Source organism: Oculina patagonica, chromosome 13, assembly GCF_052425735.1.
Source record: "Oculina patagonica isolate OP01 chromosome 13, crgOcupat, whole genome shotgun sequence".
Classification (NCBI taxonomy): domain Eukaryota; kingdom Metazoa; phylum Cnidaria; class Anthozoa; order Scleractinia; family Oculinidae; genus Oculina; species Oculina patagonica.
This window is the reverse complement of record NC_135770.1, coordinates 18,248,883-18,275,728: the sequence shown is the minus strand read 5'-3', so window position 1 is coordinate 18,275,728 and position 26,846 is coordinate 18,248,883. Positions and strand designations below refer to the sequence as shown.

The window sequence follows — 26,846 nt, the reverse complement described above, 5'->3', positions numbered from 1 at the left end:
TATTGAGTAATTGGACTAAACAAATCTGGGATCAGCAAAAAGAGGCCCAAAAATGAAAGTCGCTGGTGCACCTGAATAAACGTTTACAGGCGCAAATCTGGTCTTAGTTATCACTGTAAGGGTATTAGTACCGCGTTGCTTCCCGACAAGCTTCTAAAATGCCACTGGCGGTTTGCGTGCAAAGGTAACTCATGAATTAAACTGTTTACATTGCTTAAGTTAATAACCCGGCCTAGGAAAATTCTTTATTTTCCTGTATTTGATATTTCTGTTGCAGTTAACCTCAGTGGCGTTATTTCAAGCAAAGGTTGAGCCAATTTTTACTAACTGTTCTAAACTGTCTAAGTTAGTAAACCTTTCATTTCACTTCGAACTCTCTAAGTCACTCTCTAAGTCGCATCGAGCAAGACTAAATGATGTTTTAAATATGTGTAAAGCCTTCCGGGGCAAAATGAGTGGGAGTATTTATCTACATCGGTGGAGGTCCATATCTTGTTGGTTTACCACATCCACATTTGGATGATTTAGGTGTGGGATCGATTCAGACATCTTTCTTTGTTAACAGTTAACACAAAGAAGTTGATTTGTCATACTCCCAGTATTCCACTCCAGTAATAACATATGTACAACTTCTGTTAGAAATCTTCATTAAGACGACAAACAGCGCGTGAATTTTGTGCGGTTGGATTTGTAATAAAAATGGTAAATTTACTACAACTTTAACTAGAAAGCTGACTTGTTTAATCCGCATATTTCTAGCTCTGACCTTTCACAGGCAAAATATTCCACAGCGGCTTAAAGGGAAGCTCTGGATTGTATTGAGTTAAGATATGTATTTATCCACGCTGATCGAGCGATTAACTGTTTGTGATGTATATTTATCAGACACGGCATCTTTTACGTAAGTCTTTACAGATCTTTATAGGTCAATAAAAAGCAACTGCAGACTTGATGAGGTTCAATTATCTTCATCGGCTTACTCAGAAGTACTAATTTTTTTTTTCATTAATAACCCAGCCGCGGAACCCTGATTTCTTGTTTGTTTGTTTATATTTCAAGTTTGCTATCTAGAGTAAGTCAAGTACAATTCATGATCGACGCCGAATTTATTAAACCACTTTGCTCGGTTCCAAACTTTAGCTCATACCCAAACTTTAGCTCATACCCAAGCTTCCAAACTTAAGCTCATACCCAAGCAAGCAAGGTGTCTGTCTCTTTCAAAGCCGTGATGCAACCGTGATGTATCATTAAGGTGTTTGTCTTTATTGATAAACGGGGTAATCTAATGTCTGAGAATTAAAGCAAAATTCAGCCCTCTGATTTCGCAGCTATTTTTATTTTCTTGGCCAAAACTTACAAGATTTGAAGTTTCTCCTTTCTCTCATGGAAATCTTTCATGAGAAGTTGGAACTCTGCTGTCTGATACTAAGTCGCCGTCGCGCTGAATTTGTTTTGTTCTGAACCTTTTCTTTGATCGTTATTCTTGATGACATCAAAAGTGATTTTTGCGTGTCTCGCCAAACTCCATCAAACGTATTTCTTATCATTATTATTGCTATTACTTCGCTACTTACTTTTTATTAGCAATTATTAGATGTGGCTATTATTGTTATGAATTTATTATTAGCAATTATTAGACGTCGAGGAGGGTGTTATCCGCCGAAGCCGGATAACACCCTCCTTGATCTGCATAATTATTTATATCATACGAAAGCTGAATTCAATAATTGTTTTATTATTCATTCAAAATATTTCCAGAGATCCAAATGCACAAAGTGAATTTAATAGGGTTTTGAGAGAAGCCAAAGTACACAATATACAACAACTTTCGCTTTAAAATTTGATTTAAACTTCAACACTCGGTACGGTTCCTTCATAAAATTTTCTTGTTCTTTATAATGTCGATATTCAGCCCGTTTTTTTAGTCAAAATTAAACATGCCCGTCTTTGGTATTCTGCCACAGCTATACCGTTAACGCTAAGGTAAATATTTAAGCACAAACGAAAACAAGATTTACCAATGAACAGTTTGAGGTCATGGTAACGTCAAAATCTGTTTCTATGAAAGCGTCATATGAGTTAAAAATACACTATTTTGGACCTTTCGAGGCTAATAACTAAAAAAATACTCGTTGAAAGTTTTTCTATTATTAGCCACCTTAAAGTGTCTAGTGAAGCTAAATCTGACGACACAAAGCGACGTTTTCAAAAACAGGTTATTAACATCGTTCTTGCTTACTTCGACAAAGAATTTTGGTAAAACCGCTCCAAGTCCTCTGATGTGGCTGGTTCAGGAATTTGTTTTTCTTGAAGATAAGCTTTGAAAATCGTTTGACTCGCCTTCGTTGCCTTTTTCGTGTTAAAACTGTCCTTGTATTCTAATAATTTGGTAATTTTCTGCTCGTCGTACTGCACAAATCTCGCTATTTTCCCGCTTTTAAGTCGTTTTTCATAGAGCAGTTGACGTGTAACGTGGGAACGAGGTTGCGATCGGTTAATGCCGTGGGAACAAGGTTGCGATCTGTTAATTTTTGATGTAGGACAATTGACGTCATTAAACAGTGATAACGTCAACCGTCGTATAATACAGCCTTCTTCCAAATTTGGTCGGCGCTAGCCAGTTAGCAGGAATTAACCGGGGATTGAAAGCCAATCAGAAACGGGGGAATATTTCGGATGAATATAATAATCATTATTATTGCTGTTACTTCATTTATAGATCAAAACGCTCCAGTCATCTCCAAGGCTTCCTACGCCGAACTCACAAAGAATGTTAACGACCTGAAAGAGAACGTTTCCTCTCTAAAAGAGGCGTCGATAAGCGAGGTATTTTATTCCCGTGTTCAATTTAATGGTGCAAGTTGCATTGGTTATCCTTTTAAAGCCGGGTTAGCACAAGCTTAGACGTGTGACTATTTAGCCTATAAAAACTGCTCGATATAAGAATAAACACAAGCACACGGAAGGAAACGTTTCCATTTTCTTTTGCTAATGTCACTGTAATTTGTCGTGAAAATCAAATAAGAAGGAAGAATAATGCGTTCGTTCCCCTCATGTTTATACCATCGCTAAATATGGTTATGTTTCGTAGGTTTTCACTCTAAATGCCCTTATGTTGTGTTCATACTCATGCTTCTGTCGCACATTGCAGTGCTGACACACGGAGGGACGTGTCGCAGGGACATGTAGAGTGCAAAATCACAACATTTACACGCACAAGAAAGTATCGTGGGGAAATGTTTGTGTATATTGATACTAGTAAAGGACGTGTCGTTGCAACATGTCCCTGCTACGTTTTTTTGTGTGTGTGCATGTTGTGATTTTGTCTCTACTACATGGCACTGGGACATGTCCCTGCAACATATCCATTCATGCCTCAGCATCTTTATAATCATATTTTGCCCTTTCTTCTTCTCATATACCACCTGAATGCCCCCTTCCCCACCCGGAAAAAAAATAATAGAGAGAAGTAAAAGCATATGTTGGCTACCGCTTAAACATGTCGGCTTCAAACTTTTCCATGTCTCTCTTGCTGCCAGCTATCAACGAAATGTTCCATTTTACGGGCGATATAAAGCGAAAGAGCTACAAATAAAGAGACAAACTGAGATTATGTTGCTTGTTATAAAGAACGGAATCACACAATTTCATTTAATTAGCTAGCCGTGCAGGGATGACTCGGAGACTAAATATCCATGCTGATATTTGTTTTCTTTCTTTGAGTGGTGGCAAGTTAAAGCTGAAAAGGAGAAGATGAGAACCGCGGAAGTTACTTGTGCTATCAAAATTTCACTTGCCTGGAATTTTATTTGAAGAAATGCTGCTGCCTGGGATGAAATCTTTTCTTCAATCCCATTCACTTGCAAACAAAAACGTATTTGATTTTTCTTTGATTGTGAGGTCACAGGAATTTTTTCACAGGAATTACTCTTGAACATTACTAACTTTCCCAGGAAACAATCTATCACATATGTAACGCCTTTTTGATGAAGGTTTTAATTACGTTTTTGTTTTCTCTTCTCTATTTTTAGAGCCAAAATACAACAGAGCTTTGGCTTGCGATACAGAAAGTAGCGAATTCAGTAAATTCAAGTGTTAATGAAAAGCTGATTGATGTTCGACAAGAAATTGTGCAGCTGGATCAAAAGGTAACTGAAGGGAAACGGGGTTCCTTGATATGGCTGTGAAATCAACACAAATGCATGATATCGGAAAGAAGTTCAAAATTATCAGGTCAATAAATGATCAAGGAAGGGAGCCTTGAAAATTACGATCACTATGAAACTTACAATATCCCTGTTGGTAACAAACATGAGAACTACAAAATACACTGCTCAGTCAGAGATAAAGACCAACCTTGGGACAGGCACAGAACACTATCGATAAACAGTCTGAACATTAACTGAGATTCTACAGAATGCTAATGCTGCTGCATGTTCAATAGCTAGTCTACTTAAAGGACCTACAGCTCAGAGCAGGATAACTAAATAACGGGTTATAGAAACCAATATAAAACGACCTATCCGTCAAGTCAGAAAACAGAATACACGAGTGAACTAGTGAGTTAAACACAAACTGACAATGTATACTAAACAAACTCTACAATCCTGAAACACGGACAAAACTGATCAATCACATCAGCAACCAGAAACCATGAAAAACAGTTTTTTAACCTGACTCTGAACGACTTGAAAACTCTGAAATGAAACTTAAAAAAACTTATGTTAGAGCACAGTTAGTAGGGTTTGGCTAGAGTAACTAGGGCTAGAGAGAAAGAGAAAAGGAAAGATGTCATAAAACAGGAAAATTGAGAATACAGGCACTTCCGGGCTCTAATACTTTGATGGGTCACCACTACTACTCTTTATCAGATGATGTTACAATAATGGTATTGATCGAATGCCCAATCATTGTTGAATAAATTGAACTTAGTTTCGTTGTTACCATAGCAACAAAAGACCGTGACGAAAACAGCCATAATTTTAAGGTCAATACCTCAAACGAGAGCAAAGTGACCCCTATGTTTTAATTGGGTAAAAGTCAGTGTGTTAAGTTACAACGTTTTGTTAAGTTAAAAAAAAAATCTACATAGAGGTTTCAGAACCACCTTAAGTTTTCAAAGGTGATAAATGGTGGTAGGGCTGACCCATCAGCGAATAAGTGGTGGAATGTGCTAGAAAACGTTGCTAGCTACCTTAAATGTCGTTTCAAGATACTAACTTAAAAGCAAAACAGCAACAGTACATTCAACCAAATATTGCGCCGGTGAAAAAAGTGTCTCGTACTCCACACAAGAATAGTCGAAAGGGATATCATGATCGCAATCAGCGACGGTGAAAATAATATTCAGTCCTGGAATATATCATTTAGATCATAGTTTGGGGTTCTCAGTAATGCTGGCACTCGCGCTGAGAAACTGATTTCTTGTTTCAGGTGGTTAACATAAGTAAGGGTAAAGTTCAAGTTCTCAATTGCACCCGAGGCCTTCCTGGCCCGCCCGGACCACGTGGGTACAATGGAACTCGAGGCTCTTCTGGACCTCGCGGACCACGTGGATACAATGGAACCCAAGGCTTTTCTGGCCCTGCCGGACCACGTGGATACAATGGGACCAAAGGCTCTTCTGGTCCTGCCGGACCACGTGGATACAATGGAACCCAAGGCCGTTCTGGACCATCCGGACAACCTGGATATAATGGTACCCAGGGCCCTCCTGGATCTGCTAATCTTGCACTTTGTTCTTACAATAAAGGAACCAGCACAGGCCAGAGTGCGGGCCTTTATGCCAGGGAAACGGTGCAGATAACTGAATCAGTGGTAGGTCTCTAAGAAATTAGATCAAAGGCCAGTAGGGCAAAGGAAATGAAATTACGAAGTAGTTCGATTGGTTACTCAAAAGAAAGACGAATCGTCGTGGGAGGCACGATGGTCTACTTGTTAGAGAGCGGGACACAACTTTTGAAGTCTGGTTATTGTCACTATGTTGTCAGAAGTTATGCTTATGTTGTGGCTTAAATTTGTCTACGGTTTAAAAAAAATCTCAAACAAGTTTGATTTTTCTTTTCTTTTGTTTCAGATTACGATAATGAGACAATGAAAAATAAAAATTATTGACAAGTGAAAACTTTTAAACCAAAGATAAGGTACTTTGACAAAATAAACTAAACAGTTAAATCTGTCCATTACAAATTAAATGGTTTCGATCAGCCATGAATAAATTTAAGAAAAAACTACAAAAATATGCACCCTTTCTTTGACAGTCTATGAGTTTTTTTTTTTTTTAATTAACGTCCGGTGTCAATTGCAATAGTATATTTACGGTAGTACGACGGAGACAGTTTCCTTCAGTTTTTCAAAGAAAGAGAAACAAACGTTTGAGAAACGTTTGTTTCAACGCCAATGCCTTTACTTAAAGTGTGTGTGAACTATTTTCTATGTTGCAGGGCAAAAGGTTTCTTGGTGTTAACTGTGGCACAAATGACGCAAAAGTTGTTCAGCTCTCAAGCAGCATCTCAGGTGGCAAGAGAACCTACACGTGTACATGCGAGAAAACTCTTAGTAGTGGAGACGCTAATATGTATTGTTACATTTACTACTGGGAGTGTCCAACCTGAAACGAAAAGGAAGTATTTGCTTTCCACTTCAATGTCAGCCAAAAAGGTTGTGCCAATCAACCGACAGAGGACGTAACTCAACAGCAATTTCTTTTTATTTGAAAAGACGTGTAAAATAATGTGCCAGTTCACTGTATTACATACTGTCATAAGATTTATCAATTGAAAACTCTCAACTGATCTTGTTTATTCAAATTTATTAAAAATAAATTAAACAATCATAGGGTGAGTTTAACCTTTCGGTTGAAATAACTTTTCTTTTCTTCGATATGCTGCCGCAGCATTGTTAAATGTATGTAACATTAAAGTAAAGAAAATTTTGGGCAATCCGTATACGTTAAGGACAGTAAAAAACAAAATAATTTAAGAGGTTAGTCATTGCTGTCACCTTTAGGAAACAACTTAAGTTCCGGATTCTTTGAAAACTATCAAATTTGTATCCAGCTGATCTGGATAAGTATTATTCCTGTATTGTAATATAATGTGCTTCCGCCGTGTAAATAAACGCTACTACCAAAGTTATTTATAATTCTATCTTCCAAACGCATAGCTGAAAACAGCTGCTCAGGTATAATTATTCTTTCACGAATAACTTTCGGAACCTTAAACATTACATCCTCTCACCTCATAACAGCATGCCTTTGACTTTAGAAATGCGACCTTAATTTTTTGGGAAAATAACTGCATTAGTGAGAGCTAATATCTTTTTATGTGTTGTTTCATGTGTTGTTAAGTGCCCCTCTTACCGACAATATTGTCAGCACTTGCAACGCTCGTCAGATAGGCTGACCGGTCCTATTACAATATGGTCAGCGTTTTAGGAGAAGTTATTTTAGATAATATTGTGTATAAAAAAAAATATATACATATATCTAGATCTGCGATTGGCTATCATGGTCACTAGGAAATATTTTAAACATGTTTTAACCTTTTCATTATGCAAAGAAGGACACTGTATAACCATGTGTACGTATGGCATTAGTGCATTAGATGTGTTCCTGTAATTGTACACGACAGCGTGATTGCTTTTGCATTTAAATGAACACTTTTAATTTCTGTCAGGGCCAACGGACAATGCAAATTAAAGGTACCGAATCCTGGTAGATCTAGTCAGCAAGTTGTAGAGAATAAAATTTACTTTTTTGTATTTAACATTTGCTGGAGTCTTTTTATAAGACATTGCATCACGTGTGAATTTTTAAGATATTTGTTTATTTCTCTAAGATGCAAATTAAAAATTACAGTCAAAACACTTCAAGCGTTCCTGTCAAGGTTGGATTAATGATTCCATTATTGCAAATTTGATTTCATTCTTCGTTTCAATATTCCATTCTTGAATTGAATATTGCAATGTTCAAACGGCGTCACAATTCAAAACATGAATGTTGATTGGATTGTTGTCTGGCTTCACGCGACGGGCACGTGGGAATGGAAAATGTTGTTATGCAAATTGGGGAAACTTTTCAAATTCTCACGTGCCTGACGCATGAATGAAATCAACATTCGAGTTTTGAATCGAGTCGCTGTTTGAACATTGCAATATTCAATTCAAGAATGGAATATTGAAACAAAGAATGAAATCAAATTTGCGATAATGGAATCATTAAGCCAACCTTGACAGGAACGCTTGAGGTGTTTTGACTGTAAAGCTTTGATAGAGTGTATTATTGAACTATCGCGTAGACTTGAAACAGGGCCAAAAGTTTGATATATTGTACGTTCTCCTAATTATAGGTCTTTTGACACTGAATGTTTGAGTTGAAATATATTTTTGTTTGAAAACAAGAAGTCTGATTAGCTTTTCCGAAGCTGGAAAGCCTCAGAGAAAATGACAAATTGTGCATGTTTCTGCTTGTTCCGATTGAATATGCACTCAAAATAGCAACGGAGGTTAAAAGTGAGATCACATGACAAAGCAAGCGTGACTCAAGGATTCGAAACTTTCACTTCTTTAGATTGAGTTTAATCGCAGTTTCATAACGGAAGAGGAATATCGCTTGTATAGCTTAGTATCATAAAGGATGGATAAGGTGGCATCCGGAGAAGAAAATCTTTATTTCGAGCTGGAATCAGTCAAAAAAGAAACTGAGGCAGGCATCTATGATGACGTAGCTGTTGAGAGCGTAACCCCTGCAACAAAAAGAATGAGCCTTGAGGAAAATACGGACGGTCGGGCTAAGAAGAAACGAAAGTGGTCAACACAACGTGAAAATGCCTATCAATCGGATGCGGTCATGGTTCGGCGACTGGTGTTCATTTCAACCGCCGTTGTTGCTGTTGCTTTCCTGACTACCGTTTCCACTTTGATTTTAGCTTTAACGGTAATAATGTCTCGAAACGAATCGACTGCGGCTTCAAAAGAATTGAAATATTATGGTGCTATGTACGGTAAGTAGAATCACAAACTGATTACGTTTAATCTCATAGACTGAACAACATGTGAATTGTTAGCCCGAAGAGTCAGTAATAAAGAGTAAGTGGGGCAGGGGAAGCGAAAAAGATAAGGTCGGTAAGACTCTCAAAACGATGGTTCGCCTGAGCACAGCTCACCTACCATTATAGTCACGCAACTACAGTTTCGCACCACACCATGTCTTCGTCTGTTGTCTGACTTCCTGTAGTCCAATAATTAATGATTGCGGTGGAAAACAAAAGTCGAAAGTAGAACCAAGTCAGAGAATCGAGAGAACGATAGAAAGGATAGAAATTGATAGATCGAAGTAGTTTCAAAAATCAAATTATTTTGTTGATATTATTAATTTTTAGTTTGTGCTCCAGCAAGACCCAGGGTTTTTTTTATATAAAAATTATGAGCGTTACCAAATAATAGACAGATTTCACGGGTGTTGCTGTCTCGAACTTTTTCTTCTTCCCAGAGTTTCAATTTCTTTTGCAAGGCCAAGAAAGGATGCAATCTGGCAGAAAAGATATTAAAATCTCTGTCTCACAAAGTTCTTTATTTACCATTAAGGTCGCGCAAGACCCTTGCTCATTAATAAATTCATTAGCCAAATTTCTTGACGGGGTGCTATCTTCTAATGCCTTAATTCGTTACATTTTGAACATCGATTCCTCTAAAAACTGTCAAGGATATTAGGGAAAGATGGAATTACATCATGATTGTCCTTTTACTGAGAGATGACCGTTTACTGTGATGTTACAAGTTCTTAATAATAATAATATAATAATAATAAATAATAATATTTTAAGAGGAGGCCTCCAATCACCTAGGGGGTGGTTTTCAGGAGGGTCCTCTGAGAAAATAAATGTTAAACATTAAAATACATTAAAATCTAAAATACAATAAAAAGACAAAACCTTTGTTGTATGCTAACTAAGATTAAAAACTAGGACAAGAATTAAAATACTACTTACTAAGGTTAAAAATGGGAAATAAAAAAAAAGTTTAAAAGTTTAACTGCAGATAATGCGATTTTGTGTCCAAGTTTTCAGCTGGAACAGCGCACCGAATTAAATGATTATATAACCTATTGATAAATCAATCATATCCTCTGTTGTATTCTGACAAGAACGAAATTTTCGATTTCAAAAACTCCTAGACGTTGATGGCTTCTAGGGAAGTTAAAATGTGAAATCTTAACTTTGAAACGTGCTATCTTCATTTTGAGAAGGACGTTTCAAAATTCGCCCTTGTCAGAACACAATAGAGTACACCAAGTTTATGTTCCCCGCGAATCAACTCCTTGAATTCTATATCGGCTTAGAAAACTTGGACAAAAAATTGCAGGTTTTTACGCTTCTGAAGACCTTCCGAGGCAATATTCACAACGACGTGTGCTTTATTCAAAGCTGCGAATCTAATTATGATAATTTGCTCTGTTCCAGCGCACGGGACACAAAGCTGAGAACAATGTCTCGTAATTACTTGTACAAATAACTTTAAGAAAAAAATTCTCATAAATATATTTCGTTTGTTGTCGGCTTTAGTCGTCGCAGCTCGTGTATACTCTTTAAATAAATACATACATAATGATTGCAAGAGTCCTGCGCGACCTTAAGGTCGCGGGGACACCTTAGGCTCACCATTATGCATTTATTTAAAGCGTATGCACGAAGTACAGCGACTTACATCGACAACTTTACGAGATATTTAAGGTCGCGCAGGACCCTTGAAATCATTATGTATGTATTTATTTAAAGAGTATGCACGAACTGCGACGACTGAAGCCGATAACAAACGAAATATTCATGACAATGTTTTTCTTAAAGTTTTTTGTACAAGTAATTAGACGGTATTGTTCTCAGCTTTGCGTACCGTGCGCTGAAACAAAGCGAATTATCATAATTAGATTCACAGCTGCGAATATAGCACAAGTCGGTTGTAAACACTAACTCGGAAGGTCTTCGGAAGCGGAAAATCCTGCAATTTTGTGTCCAAGTTTTCTTCGCCTATATAGAATTTCAGGAGTTGATTCGCGAGGAACATGAACTTGGTGCACTCTATTGTGTTATGACAAGAGCGAATTTTGAAATTTCGTTCTCAAATGAAGATAGCACGTTTCAAAGTTTAGATTTCACATTTTTACTCTCTTAGAAGCAGATAACTTCTAGCAGTTTTTGAAATCGAAAATTTCGTTCTTGTCATAACGCAAAAGAGGTTATGATTCATCTCTAGGTTATATAATCATTTAATTCGGTGCGCTGTTGTAGCCGAAAACTTGGACACAAAATCGCATTATCTACAGTTAAACTTTTAAGAGCCTGTAGCATTACAGTAGACGGTCATCTCTCAGTAAAAGGACAATAATGATGTAATTCCATCATCCCTTAATATCCTTGGTAAATTTTAGAGGAATCGATGTTCAAAATGTAGCGAATTAAGAGGGTCCTGCTCTTAGAATCGCCTGGACATATGCAAGATAAATAAAATCGATTTTCTCAAACTTTGTCAGGATAAAGGCTTTTACTAACTTGTTTCAAAAATGTATCTTTGAGATTGTTTCGATTTTAATTTTTTTCGTCGAGACGACTCTTCGGATTTGGCCGCTCGAAGCGCCAAATTCGGCTCTAAATTACCACTTTTTTCGAAGGCGAGCATAAAAAAATATGATCCGTAGCAGCAAAGGCTGGTACATAGTATTAAAATATCATCTTTCAACAGTTATTTAACGCTCTCAGATCCGAATAAAATTTAAATCTGAATTTTTATCAAATTTTCAAAATTATACGCTTCGGCCATGTTGCATCACGCTTAAATTTAGGTCAACTTCGTGAGCCAAAAAGTCAATCTGGTACATGGATTAGGCTGTCAAAACTATTTTTCTGAATAAAGGTATCACTTCATCTTCGATTTTATCCAAAAACTAGCCTGGGTAAATAAAACGGAAAAAATCGAGAGCGGCTTGAAAACATGACACTTGAGCTAATTACTTGGCGGTTTGACCTTTCATGTTGCGATTGTTATCGCACGCATTGATCTAGAAAGTTCGACTTTGGGTCTTATTCCCCGTCAAATAGTATTTTTAGTCTCCCAAATAACCGAGCGAAATCATTTATTATATTCTACAGTAAAAATAAGCCTCAAATGAACATTCTTAAGCACGTTTATTTTGAGTTACAAGTTCTGCAAATTACATCTGGCGGTTTGGCGAGGTCCGACAATGCACGCAATGAAAATATCAGTTTATAAATCACCACCGAGATAAATCTTCCTTAAAAATCGAAGAATAGATAGTAAACTAAATTAATTACACATTTTCCTACCTTTATCGAGCCTATTTTGACGAGAAGTGGTAACGTAAATGCATCCATTCTACAAATCCATTAACTGTCGGCGAATGTTTTCAAGTTACATATTAACCACAGGCACAGGGTACCCAAGCACCCCTTGAAGACTGGGGAGGTGGGGGAGGGGTTTTGTACAATGTGTAAAGAAAAACGACTCAAAAGAAAGAAAACGCTAAATTTAAAGGCTATAAAGCAAGTTATAGTGGAAATTTTGCTTTAACAATGAAAAAACTCTTTGCTTTCGGTCACTTTTCTTGCCCCCAGTTCTTTACTCTAAAAAGGTGCGACACAGGATAATATTTTTATGATAATCATCCTTAGTTTAGTTTTCCTTTTTTCTTTCCACCTGACACGATTGTGTTATCTTTGCCTTCAATAAATTAATTCGCATCTTGGGCAAATAGATACCTAACAAACTGTAAGAAAAATACCGCCAGTATTGGGAATTTTACATGCGCGTTCTCCGTAAATGCATTTTTTCTCTTTAACATGATAGATATCCTGAAATCAAGGAAGCATGTTTGTCCTCTTGTAATTTCAAACACGCATTTCTTTGTCTTGTCTTTTGAAGGCAGTAACTGATTATTCTTACTTTCACTAACATCAGAAGCACAACCTTTTTTAGTACTGGAAATATTTCATGCTTCGTTCAATAAAAGATTTTTTTCGCCTTACACACAGAGGCCTGGGGACAAGTCAGTTTCACATATTAATTCACTTACAACAGTCACAAGCGAGGACAAGCTCACTTAAAACAGCAATGTACTCTGCTTTGCGCTTGGAATTAAATCCCTCTGTAGAAATGTCAAAATAAATGCACACTGTATTGAGCATTGCAATACTGAGTTGCTTCAGCCGCTTTTCCCTGTACATGGCACAAATATCAAGGGTATCATACACGATTGGATGCCGCAACTGCACTTGTTCAAGTATAGCTTGCCGTGTGTCGTCCATCATCTGCTCTTCTTCTGCTGCTCTGATGTCTTCCTCCAGAAGATCCAGCTCACCATGACGCAATTTCGCCGCCATTCTTGAGAAAAACCCCTGTATTTGCTGCGCGCTGAGGTAGTCATCACTCTTAAAACGCTTCGTGCCATCCATTTTTCTTGCAAATCGCATGTCGCGTGCTACGACGTTGGGATCCTGTTTTTGGCCTGTTGCTTGCCCAAGGTTAAATTTGTCTTCTAGGTAACTCCTTTGGGCGTCGTTGAAACGGGTAGCTTTTTTGGTTGACTTTAAGGCCCAGCCTTCGGGTAACGGGATTGCACCTTCAAAGGTGTGGCCTTGATCAGGGGTTGCCGACACTGCCTCGCTCGTGCCGTCAGCTAAAAGGGCGTGGTATTTTTTAATTGCCATGTCATAAAGTGTTTCTTTTTCAGCTACCATCTTACACTGTCCAAACAGAAGGTGTTTTTCTAGACTTGAGTGCCGCTGGTACATCTTTATGCAACCTTCATTAGGGCACCCAAGGAGCTCGCACGAGGACTTGTCTGTCTCGACTGCTGGTTGCTCATCATCATTTTCCCGCACTTTAATTGACTTTTCTTGAGAAACACTCACAAAGTCTCCAGACGAAAATTGTCCAACAAAAGAACAATTTTGCAAGTAATTTGGAACTGCAAGAAACAGACATATCGTCGTAAAGGATACCATACAACAGTGGGAATACATGCGTCTAATTTGAGTGACTGAGTCAAGTGAACCAGTGATTTTTTAATATAATCACGATGGAAAAAGTGCGAGCGTTTAGTTTGCGTTGAAATTTGTAATTGACAAACGTTTTTAAACTCAGGATTCTTTATAGAAAATAAGGTTAAGGTAAAGTCTGTGTCCGAGCCAAGTGGCCCGTAAATAGCCGGAGTTTATCCCAGTTTTTGTTACATTAAGCGACTAGGAGTATTGCTACTCCCCCTGGATGGGATGCTAGTCCATTGCGGGGTTACCCCCAGCAGTAAATTTGCCGTTACCCATTTATACACCTGGGTGGAGAGATGTACTTTGTGGAGAGAGCACAACGCAGCAACCCTGCCAGGGCTCGAACCCGAGCCGTTCGACTCAGAGGCAAGCGCGCTAACCGTAAGGCCACTGCGCCTCTCAGTTAAAGAAAATACTCTCTTAATATTAATTTATTTTCTCCATCTGACCTGAAATCTCGTTTCTGAGATGATATAAGGCATGCATGTTAATTACTTTATATCTTGCTAAAACAATCAATCAATCATTTACCGGTGTAGTCAGGCAAAAAGTGCTGATAAATGGGTTTAAACTCAGGAACTAGATCAGCTATTAAAAATGTTGTCATTCAGCCAGCAATTTCAGAGTTATCAGAGTTCCCCAAACACCTTGTTGTGAATATTACAGCGTAACCATATGTTAGATAACTATTCTAGCCATCGGAATTTAATAACAAATAGAAACCGTTTCTTTTGGGCATTACAAGAATAAAAAATAAAACACCAAAAATCTGAATTACTGGTACGCCGTGCAAGCTATACGTACCTTCAATTTGGCTTTGATCGATTAGTCTCCCATGTCCGACTTCAAACGCTCTCCAGACAGTTACTCCTTGCTCGCTATACTGAAAGTTATTCAGGCAACTTACTCCAGCTAGCTTTACTTCGGGAGGAATACACCTTCCTTCAGCGCCCACATCAACATGGACAGTCCGTACACCATTTATCCCTCCGTTAGACAACATGGCGTCTATGAAATCTTTGGCGTTCTGCACATCGTGGCCTTCGTTGATGTGTCGTCTGATGTGGGCCTTAATTGTGGCCGCCTTTCTGTCGCAGGCACCTTTCCCGCCTTGGGGGTCGCTGAAGTCAACTCGGTGAACGCTTACGCCCGTTTTGGTCTGCATTAAGCTGCATGTTGCCAGCAATACTGAGTTATGGTAACACCCAGCATTGTCCTGACGAATGAAGGCAGATGTTATCTCGGGATGCTCGGATTTTAGTGTGCGCAGAGTGTGCTCCATGATGCGTACAACTGCAGAGGAATCTTGTAAGGAATTCTCAATGATGTGCACGAATGCCTGGCTTTGAAGTTGCCCCTCCACTTTGCGTGCCACAACGCTTATGTGCCACGAGATGCCACGTTTCCCGAACCAATCGGATTGTGACTCGCGATACTTCGTCGGTAAAAACTTCATGGCCCAATCCTGGGTAATAAGTACCGATGACTCGTCAAGACGATTCAAGCAGTCGGTTCTCGCCTTATCCTGCCGAACGCTTCTAAGCTGGTGCGCTTTCCACGATGTAATGGCTTCCTCTGATTGTTTGAAGATGTATAACAGGTCATCTGATTCGTCTTGCGAAAGCCTGGCCTCGTTTGACAGGTACCCTTTAATGCTCTGTAAGACGCTTAGGAGATTTTCACACTGCCAGCAACTCTGGTCGTGGGTATGTTGGCATGGAGTCTGCAACTGGCTTTCCTTGATGTCGTTCAACGCATACGTGCTGCAATGATCGGCAACAGAAGAGGCCTCCGAAACATGAACCTGAAAGAAAATAATAGACATATTTAACGTTACATCTTTATCATTTTATCACTGAGCTAAAATTTACTATCATATTATTCACCTGACGCTTTTGACATCGCTGATCCTAAGAGAAATCAGGATGTGTGTGTCAAATATGAACCTAGTAAATGTCCCAGCTCACTACATGTCTCTCGTAGCTCAATTGGTTAGAGCGCCCAACCGGTATCTGGGAGGTAAGAGGTTCGATTCCGGTCGGGGACTCAATTTTATTTGTCTCACGCTCGAGACATATTGAATGATTACATCTTTCTCATTTTTGTTCAATAAGTATAAACAACACATTAAGCCCTTTTACTATTAATTTTTACATAGGTTGACAAACGAGAGTTTTTTAACCTTACTCAAAATGGCACGCAAAAAAAGAGAGTCAAGTTTTGTTCCATGGCAATAAATGAATTTTTTTTACCTTAAAATCTGATTTGAGATATTGTTTGCCTTCCTTTAAAGCTCGTGCCCAGCTTTTTGCAGTTTCCTTTGATAAACCGCCTTCCTCCAACTTATCTATTATACTGCATAGATCATCAAAGCCTTTTCCACCTGCTGCAGCCGTGTCGTCAAGTCCTTGAAGGGACTTCCTTACTGTGGCGGAGCATGTAGAAAGGATCCGTAACATTGTGGCAGCTCCAAAGGGCTTGAACCCAGTCTCCTGGCAGTATGCCTGATACTGTCGAACTAGCCTGCTTGGTATCATGGTGCGTATCACATTGGGAGTTTCAAGGACTTGACCTGAGGAGAGACGAAGATAACGCTGTCCAAACGGAAGGTCTTGAGTAACATGCGGGCTAGTGATGTACGCTAAGAAATGATCGAGTTGTGTCAGCTCAACACGCAGCCTGGGGCTTCTTTCTTTTGGAATCTCAGCACCACGCCCATACTGCAGTGTATGATGCCTCGCTATTTTGAACCTGTACTCAGTTAAGCCTGGTATGTAGTACTGAATTTGCTTGAAGGATACAAGATCTGCCATTATAGACAGTACTTGCCGCCGCGTCTCCCAACAAGTCGCGTTACGATATGTTTCCGCCAGAGCGTTCAGGTATTTCTGCTCTTCAGGTGACTCCTCGGAGATTCCAAACTCTTTCTCAACTTCACGTGAATCTCTGAGTGCCTGCCATAGGTGCCCACCATCTCCTGGAACTATTACGTTTAGTCCAGCCACTACAAGGGCCTTGGCTTTCGCGATGTGACTTTTTTTAGTGCGCGCACTTGCCTCAGTCCAGCTTTTTTTAGATGGTCCCACCGTAGGAACGTTGCAAGAGAGAAGGAATTCGTTGAGCTTCATCCGCCGAGAAACATTGGGATTACAACCTGTATCAGCAGCATCGGATAGGTCACTGCTGCTAGTCGACTCCTGCGAACTAGGAACATAGGTGCTTGTTTCTTGAAGTTCAAGGTTCAGTACTATCTCTACCAATTCATCCATGTCTTCGTCATTTTGAACGTCCTGGAGATGCCAAAAAAATATGTACCCACTTTTTAGTAAGATATTGAGCGAAGCGTTTGCGCATTTTGTTTGGATAGCACCAGAATCTTGATTGTACATATACACGGCTAGTTTTAAAGCCTTGTCTTTGCAAGGGTGCGAAAAGTAGCACTTTCGAGTAGATAAATAAATAACAATTAAGAAAAGGCCTGATTTAGTCGGATTGACTGTGCTTTTTCACAGAAACTATTGGTTCTTTTGTTTGCGTGTGAGTGTTGTTTTATTTTCGCGTAAGAATATGGTAATTACTGAAAAAATTAAACTAGTTAGTGGTGTCAATTGGTAGTTCTTACCGCTGCGGTGCATTCCTCTTCTGTACAGTAAGTCTCTTCTTGAACTTGCTCGTCATACTCAGAGGGTGTTGCGACTGGTGAAGCGGTTTCCTCAGCCATGAATGTCCCTTCTGATAGTTCTTTATCAAGCTTCCCTCGGCATTGTCTGCATATTTCTAGAAAAAGGAAAAGTAAAACATCCAGTCAGCTTTTAGAGTCATTACGAGGCATAAATTTATGCACCGTAACAATACGAAAAAAATGCCTTTACCACCATATTAAATTTAACGTGCTTTTTTCAAATAAGAGACCTTGAAGAATAACCTTTGAAGATCCCCCTTCAATGGACTGAAGGTAAATACCTACATTTGAAGAGATATAACTTATCTATCTACTTACTAGCCGCAAGCCGCATAATAATCGAATGATCTCCTTCCTCAACATCAACTACAACATTGGGAATACGTTATTTTTAACTCTGAGGGCGTTTGTGTCCTTTTTTTCCTTTCAAATTCAGATTCTTTAAAGAAGAGCAAAAAACTCAGCTTGCCCAAGTTTCGACACAAATCAAACGTCACAAAAAAACCTTCCCCTACTTTTTGTATACAATCAATGTTTCATATATATCACGAAATTTAATTACTTGCATCACTTTCATGAACTTACGCGACGCTACAGGAAGTAACACGCCAGTGGATTGGAACAAATGTCTGGACTGTGACAAGGTGATACCGCGTTCTCCTTTGACTGCTTTTGTTGGGTGAGAGCACCATGAACTCGGAGCAGTACAGTTCGTCCTATTTGATCGCCATCTGACACCAAATAAGTCCCGATGTCTTGGGCAGATAGTCAGTTTAAGGTGAGATTCGTCGATATCAAACACCCCTGCGAGAAAATATTGATATACTACAGCTTTTTAACCGAAGTTTCCATTCAAAGTCACACCCCCACCCAACAGACCCGCTTCGCAGGATGTTTTAAAAAATTTCTGTCATTTCTGGATACGAGATAAAAAGCGGGCAATTTAGTGTTAATGAGATCCCGCTACGACCAGCGTGACAAACCAGACAACGTAGTTTGTGTAACCTACGTAGTTTTTGGGTGCGCATTTGGAAAACGCTCGTTTTCTAAATGCGCATTCAAAAACTTCATACCGTAATGATTCGATTTAGCGCCCTCCTTCAAATAAGCGCCCCCTTCCGAATAAACGCCCCTCTTCGAATGTGTTTTTGTAAATAAGCGCCCCTATTCCAATAAGCGTCCCCATTCTAATTAGCGCCCCCGTTCTTATAAGCCCCCTGTTCTAATAAAGCCCTTATGTGGATAACTGCCCATACTGAGTCGACGTCAACTAGATAAACTCCTGACCGTTCGCCGTACAGTTCATGTATATTTTACTGCTAAAAGAACAATATTTTAGTACTGAACTTCAAAAATTTACTGTTAAAGTTTCTTTGTTGTTAGATACATTTGGTTGTTTCTCAAGAAATAAATAGCGCCCTGTCCCGAATAGCGCCCTCTCTCGATGCGCCCTCCCTCGGGTGCCAAAAGTAAATAGCGCCCCGGGCGCTAAATCGAATCATTACGGTAGCCCCGTTCTTCGCAGGCTACTGTACAGACAACTGTAAAACACCAAATGCGTAAAGATTTTCTGAATTTTTACCAGCCTCGTCAGTTCCAGTGCCTCTCTCTTTTTCCTCCCTTGAGAACAGGGTTCATTGTTTTTTATTTTTTTTATTTTTTTTTTTTTATTGCGTGACGATCATGCAGAATGTGTGACACAGTACCGGGATTTTGTAATCAGATTGTGCATAGCGAGCTCCCGGGGAGCGAGCTTAACTAGACAAGGCCCGATATTAAATGCATCTTCTTTTTAAAACTAAGCTGTTCATAATTGGAATACGCAAATAAAGTCAACGATCAAACAAACAATTTGACCAATTATTTAAAATACAAAACATATACTAAGCTGCTTACCTGCTCGAGAGAGTACGAGTTTCGCCTCACAATCTAATAGAGAGTCTCCAATAACACGGTAGGTACCCAGGTGGCCTTGGATATTTTTCTTGCAACTTCCCACAACGACACATTTAACATTAGCCGGATTAGTGGCACTGGATCCGCACGCTCCTCCAACAAGTGTGGCAAAACCACATGAAGCCATTGATCGTGAATAAAAGCACAATTCTACTAGTTTCCCAGCTAGGTATTTTGCAACACAAAGTGTGCACAGCACAGTTGGACGTTAATTTTAAAAACAAGACAAAAACAGCAGTTTTCCAAGGGCAATATTGTTTGTTCCTACAAACACGTGTACCGCAATATCGGGAAATTTGATACCAGGAAGTAGCGATCCGCTGTCACACATCCGGGTGACAAGAAAATATGTAACTTGCAAACGAATTCGAACGCTTTGTACAAGTAACAGCAGCGACCGTGCTACCATTTCTCGTCAAAATACGCTCGATTGAGGTAAGAAAACATGTTATTTAATAAGTGTACTATCCATTCTTCGAGTTTTACGAAAGATTTTTATCGGTTGTAATTTATAAACTGATATTTTCGTTGCGTGCATTGTCCGATGTCGCCAAACGGCGAGGTAATTCAAAATAAACTTGTGCTAAAGATTCTCATTTGAGGCTTGATTTTGACTCTGAAACATAATAAATGAATTCTCTCGGCTATTTGGGAGACTAAAAATACTATTTGACGGGGGAAAAGACCCAAATTCGAACTTTTCTAGATCAATGCGTGCGATAACAATCGCAACATGAAAGGTCAAACCGCCAAGTAATTAGCTCAAGTGTCATGGATGCATTTACGTTACCACTTCTCGTCAAAATAGGCTCGATAAAGGTAGGGAAATGTGTAATTAATTTAGTTTACTATCTATTCTTCGATTTTTAAGGAAGATTTATCTCGGTGGTGATTTATAAACTGATATTTTCATTGCGTGCATTGTCGGACCTCACCAAACCGCCCGATGTAATTTGCAGAACTTGTAACTCAAAATAAACGTGCTTAAGAATGTTCATTTGAGGCTTATTTTTACTGTAAAATATAATAAATGATTTCGCTCGGTTATTTGGGAGACTAAAAATACTATTTGACGGGGAATAAGACCCAAAGTCGAACTTTCTAGATCAATGCGTGCGATAACAATCGCAACATGAAAGGTCAAACCGCCAAGTAATTAGCTCAAGTGTCATGTTTTCAAGCCGCTCTCGATTTTTTCCGTTTTATTTACCCAGGCTAGTTTTTGGATAAAATCGAAGATGAAGTGATACCTTTATTCAGAAAAATAGTTTTGACAGCCTAATCCATGTACCAGATTGCCTTTTTGGCTCACGAAGTTGACCTAAATTTAAGCGTGATGCAACATGGCCGAAGCGTATAATTTTGAAAATTTGATAAAAATTCAGATTTAAATTTTATTCGGATCTGAGAGCGTTAAATAACTGTTGAAAGATGATATTTTAATACTATGTACCAGCCTTTGCTGCTACGGATCATATTTTTTTATGCTCGCCTTCGAAAAAGTGGTAATTTAGAGCCGAATTTGGCGCTTCGAGCGGCCAAATCCGAAGAGTCGTCTCGACGAAAAAAATTAAAATCGAAACAATCTCAAAGATACATTTTTGAAACAAGTTAGTAAAAGCCTTTATCCTGACAAAGTTTGAGAAAATCGATTTTATTTATCTTGCATATGTCCAGGCGATTCTAAGAGCAGGACCCTCTTAAAGCTTTACAAGATAGCACCCCGTCAAGAAATTTGGCTAATGAATTTATTAATGAGCAAGGGTCCTGCGCGACCTTATGACTGGAGAAAAATATGGGCGCGTGCGCGTGATTTGTAAAAAATCCCTGTTTCTTTGATATTTTAACCAATTTAAAACAACACTAAGCGATATACGTTCATATAGATTAAGGTCATTGCCCCGAAATAAAACTGAACATAGATTTTTAACCAAACTTCGCCTACTGGTTTATTACTTCAAGGGAACTTAAATTTTGAAATAAAAAAGGGGGGTCACCAGATTCGTTTAGGAGCAGGACGACCATGTATATTCCATATAATTCCTTTATAATTTCTCTGCGAGTACTGGCAAAGTACACTTTTTTAGCGATAATTTATTTTTCAAACACATGAATTGATCTGTTTTCATTTAACAGAAAGAATTTGATCGCTACACCCAAAATATGAGAAAAAATTGATAGGTCACCAGGCTCGTTTAGGAGAAAATGACAATTTACTTCTCTCGCGGACTAAGCCACATGAAAAAAGCCGCCATTTTGTTGATGTGCTCGCGCGCGCGCGCGCTAATTACGCGTAAAATTCTGCGCAGTAAGGATGCGCAATGCAAAACAGGGCAATGACCTTAAAGGAAGTCTTTGAGCTTATTTTTATTTAAATTTGACTATTTCTGCAACTAGTAGTCTAGTGGGTTAGCAAAATTATCGTTACACGCCGGACAAAAGATCCAAATTTGGCACACGTAGTCTTTGAGGCATGGACTTAAAGAAAATATGATGCTCCAAAAACATGGATCGCGAGAAAGGACAATTACGTCATCACAAAAATCGACACCATATTTGTCAGCTTCGATCCGCCATCTTGGATTTGAATTTTTTTCCAAAACGTAAGAAAACCGCCAAAAATTACTAAAAAGTACTGAAAATAATAAAATGGTGCAAAAAAATGCCCAAAAGGTAAAAATAACTGCATTAAAAGTTAATATTTATCTATAAAAACACAAAAATTACAAATTTGGTAAAACATTTCTATCAAAATGCCGTTTCCATGGCAACATCAAGTCTCTGACACAACAACCTGTCATATCAAATTATTTCTAAATATATTTTAGATAAAGTTGCAAAACTTGGCAGTGTTTGGTTGAATGTTGAAAAAGTTATTAACGTTCAAATCGGCGCGGGCACTTTCCGCCCCCCTGGTCTGGATAGTGTTAAGATTCCTTTTTTGTGATACTTTTATCAAATTGACGGAAAACTCCCACTTCAGCTACACTTTGAGGAACAGTTTGATTTTAAGTGGCTGTTTAAATGCTATTCCTGCCTCCTCAGGAATTGCCACGCACTGACTTGCAAATTATTTTCTTTCCACTCCATCAGTCAGGTTATAAGTGAAAAATTTATTAGGCTTTGTACACACGGCCAAACCCCCAGCCTGGTATGCAGCTCTTTGAACATTGTTAGCAAAGCATCATGAAAAACAAATTACTTCCTGTTAAAAAATAGTTTTTTAAAGATGTAATTGTAGTCCGGTTTTCTACTTACTTCTAATTATGTACTGTCAATTCTCTCTTCTAACTGTAACGAACTTGCTTTGTTTTAAGTAAGGAAAGGCTTCACAAAAAGGAAAATTTGTATCGCAGCCCAACAAAAGGCGTGAAATGCAGGATCGGAATTGACTTTGATTGCTCCATACCTAAATTTCCACAGAATCGTATTGACTTCTCAGAAGATGTGCACCAATTCCAAACGCCGAAGATATGCCAGTTTACTCGCGGAGACTTCCCTTGTGTATTAAACAATTGGCCAACCAGTACAACAGCGCCAAGACCAATTCCGTGTCCACTGTTCAAATTTCAATTTTGCTCTGCCCGTTTTCAAGAGCGTCAAATAAATAAACTATTTCTCTGATATCCCCTTCTTTATACATGTTTATAAGTAAAGTCCATCATCAATTTGTCGCTACCCTTTGCAACTACCGAATTACTTTTTGTGCCATCCCCTTTCTTTTGAGTGTTCTCATTCTACATGAGTCGCATCTTTTGAAAGAAAGTTTGTTTTTGGTATCGCGAAGAAGGTATTCCAGTTCTTTCCTATAGGGGACTAACATTTACCTGAGCACCAGGCCTATATTTCTCCTTTGTGCCATTCCTCGCTCTCTCTGGCAGACAGCGATCCTACACTACCTCAACTTAATTGACATTTTTCAGTTCCCGCCTGAGAAATGGCAGAAAGATTTGTTCTGAGTACTCTGAAAACAATTGTGTAACGTTTGGCTAGGATTGTAAATCAGGACGTTACCGTTAAACACTTCACATTCAACCGGTTTTTTCCGGTATCTTGCTTTAGGGACAGTTCATTTTTTATGTGGTGGGGGGGGGGAGGGGGGCTGGTGGGATTTGAGGGGGGGGGTCATCCAAAAAATTGGCTTCAAAGGGGGGGGGGTCAGCCAAAAAAATATGGCCTGTAAGGGGGGGTCACTAAAAATAATTATACTTTTAAGCGTTGTAAAAAGGCTTCTGTAAGAAAAAAAATCTTGCCAGAATGCCCAAAATGACATTCCCGAGGTTCTGAAAATTCAAATTTTCCCGGGGGAGCATGCCCCCGGACCCCCCTACTTTATGTACCAAACGCCATTAAATCAAACCATTAGCTTATTGGTTACAAATGCAGAGAACCCATACTAACAGACGGCATCCACAAATAGACAGTTGAGGCTATGCCAGCTATTTGGGGATGTGATTTTTCAGTACACTCTGATACATTCTTTAGTCACAAGGCTCGATATATTTTAATTTCACTTCATTTTTTTTTCATTTTTTTTTGGGGGGGGGGGGTCATCGAAAAAAATTTGGATTTCGACGGGGGGTCAGGTAAAAATTTTCGATGAAGAAGGGGGGGTCATTATATATAACAGTGACTATCTATCAAATCCCACCAGCCCCCCCCTACCCCATAAAAAATGAACGGTCCCTTACTTTGGGTAGACTTGGGCGAATAATATGCTAAGGTCGCCTTTACGTTGCTGGCTACTGATATACCGCCATACGTCATGCCCGCTTGCTTTGATTCGACTTTTTGATAAAAGACTTGTGGTAAATAATGGCAGTCAATTCCTCTTAATGGTCGGGTGATTGATTTCGTAGTTTTATTCATTACCTCTTTACGGAACATTTAAAATGGAACGAGGTTGTAAATTGTATTGTCGTTTCTCAATCCGATTCTTTAAAAGTGCACTATTAGACAGGATGGGTTCTTCGTTAGCTCCAAAACCCCTCTAGTGTTCTTGATTTTGGCTTTTTTCTGTTTGTGGGCTTGATTGATAAAAATCACATAAAGCCGTCTAGATGTTTCCTGGATGACATCATTACACGCTGTAAATGTTGGACACTAACCCAGCGACTGCAATTGACGTGGTTGTCTAAAGCATGCTCTAGGTCTTGAAGATACTCTTGTCTTGTTCTCTGTGGGAATGTATCAATGCCAAGAGAACTATTTCTGTTTCTGCACATGCTTATGTCAAGATTGTCGTTGCATGTCGCCATTTTTTGTAATCTTGCCCCCAGCTTTTCGTAAAACCCTTCTGTTGATTAAGATGCTTGCACTAGTTTCCTAGCCTTATAATGTGTTAGTAATGTCCGACGAATATGCGTTGCTTTCAAAAACCAATCTGCCGATTCTTAGTCATTTAGACAACCAGTACCGTGCAACAGAGCCCCAAGGGCATTCCGCAACGTCTTCTCGATATGCAGTCCTCAAGGCACTATAAGGAACTTTTCCCCATACAATTGTGGTACGTTTCACTGAATTCTATGTTTTGTAAATTTTTGTTTAAAGAGAGCTTGAATGTTTGTTGTTACGTACCTTGCATGCTGCAGCAAACCATGCCAGCCACACACAAGTTTTTATGTCAGTTGTTCTTATCTAGTTTGTCTGTAAGTAACATCCGCTGAAGTATATTTATCGAAACACCTTTTTTAAAACAGGCCCATGCTTTTAATTGACAGTTATTATAAAACAATGTCAAACTGTTTTGCTTATCCTATCTTCACGAAAGCCAGGAAGCCCTTACTAAATTCCATTCATTGTCATATTACACAAAACAGCCAAAAATACCTGTCTGACGTAAAAGATGACGTCACTTTCACCCTCCAAGTGAGACAATTTTTTTGGAGCATGGGATTTTTGGAAATTTTATATTCAAAGGTCTTCGTATACCAAGTTTGGTGCTTTTGTCCAGTGTGTAACGATTTCTGCAAAATTTGGTACTAACCCACTGGACTATAGTGTACTCAGAGTAATCACAAAAATATTCGGCATAAACAATCGTGTCCTTTTTGAAAACGCATTGTCCTCACCATAAAAGCGTGGAATATAATTACCATAATTACATCTCTCCTTGGCAAAATGATCGTATTTAGGTCGGGACTCCTTCGGAAATCTCAAAGTTTGGACTTTTCCGACAATTTTGTGGCAGAGAATACAGCGCGGATACAGAACTTCACGACTTGCCACTGCAGATAGGTAAACTATATATATACTGCAGTGTGTCATAACAGAAGCGGAATTTTAAAAGAGCGCTTTTAGAAAGAGGTAGAAGACATTAAACTCAAATTTGCGCACTTAAACCGCCATAACTTGCTGGCAAACTTTAAATTAAAAAATCGGCTTTTGTTATGACACTCTGGAGCTATTGACTAATTAGTTTTTGACAAAATCGCAGTGTGCTGTCCTCTACTCGTTCCGCAAACTCTGCCACAAAATCATGTTTTTCCCAATTTGGCACTAACGAGGCTATAACATCGCCGTAGAATGCAATCTACCAAATAAAAGATGACATTCACAATCTTTCATCATTTCGTTATGTCTCTGTAAATTTTGAGCTTAATCGCACCCATAATAGCCGAGAAATAAGCGTTTTAAAAGATGCAGGTCAAGCAAAATTTCCCTTCATGAATTTATTCATGCTCTTGGTATCCCCCGCGACCTTAAGAACAGGCGTCACAGACGTTGTAATCGATCTACGTGACTTACTGATGTTGGCGATAAGATTGCGTTACGTTTTCAGCCGTAAGGAATGTATGAGAATGCTTCGAAAATTGCTCTAAATACTACATATGGAAAAGAATTGAAATAAAATTGGTTTAAATGTCGTTGTCTTGCCTCATTTTGACTTCCATGCGTTGCTGGAGTGGGTGTTCAGCCGTTTAAGCAGGGGTTTAAGCGAATTACGCTTTCGACGGTTTGACGCTAAACCGTCGAAAATGAAAATTGCTTAAATGGCTTAAAACCCACCATAGGAACACAGAGAAGTCAAAATAAGGCAAGAAAGAAAAGAGGTGTTTCTCAGTTCCTTTACAAATGTAGTATTTAGAGCAATTTTCGAAGCTTTCTCGTACATAATATTTGCCTCAAACGGCTGAACCAGAGTAACGCAA

The 26,846-nt window shown here is 38.9% G+C and overlaps 2 protein-coding genes across 4 annotated transcripts in view; one reads left to right on the top strand and one right to left on the bottom strand.

The window, feature by feature from the left end:
- LOC144634597 (uncharacterized) overlaps positions 1–26,846 on the top strand; it is a 42,643-nt gene that overhangs the window by 12,855 nt on the left and 2,942 nt on the right. For 2 of the 3 annotated variants that reach the window (XM_078493611.1, XM_078493614.1), the window contains exons 2-5: positions 2,720–2,826; positions 4,032–4,148; positions 5,434–5,817; positions 6,444–7,367. In XM_078493611.1, coding sequence (XP_078349737.1) covers positions 2,720–2,826; positions 4,032–4,148; positions 5,434–5,817; positions 6,444–6,614 — 779 coding nt within the window. In that variant the 3' untranslated portion in view covers positions 6,615–7,367. Of the gene's footprint in view, positions 1–2,719; positions 2,827–4,031; positions 4,149–5,433; positions 5,818–6,443; positions 7,368–26,846 lie in introns of those variants that run through there. The other variant, XM_078493612.1, reaches the window with a different exon arrangement.
- LOC144634549 (uncharacterized) lies at positions 12,504–18,932 on the bottom strand. The gene is made up of 5 exons (XM_078493542.1): positions 18,325–18,932; positions 17,680–17,834; positions 16,310–17,347; positions 14,862–15,861; positions 12,504–13,978 (listed from the first exon to the last, which is right to left on the bottom strand). Exons 2-5 carry the CDS (start codon positions 17,776–17,778, stop codon positions 13,077–13,079), a joined length of 3,039 nt encoding a protein of 1,012 aa, XP_078349668.1. The 5' UTR covers positions 17,779–17,834; positions 18,325–18,932; the 3' UTR covers positions 12,504–13,076.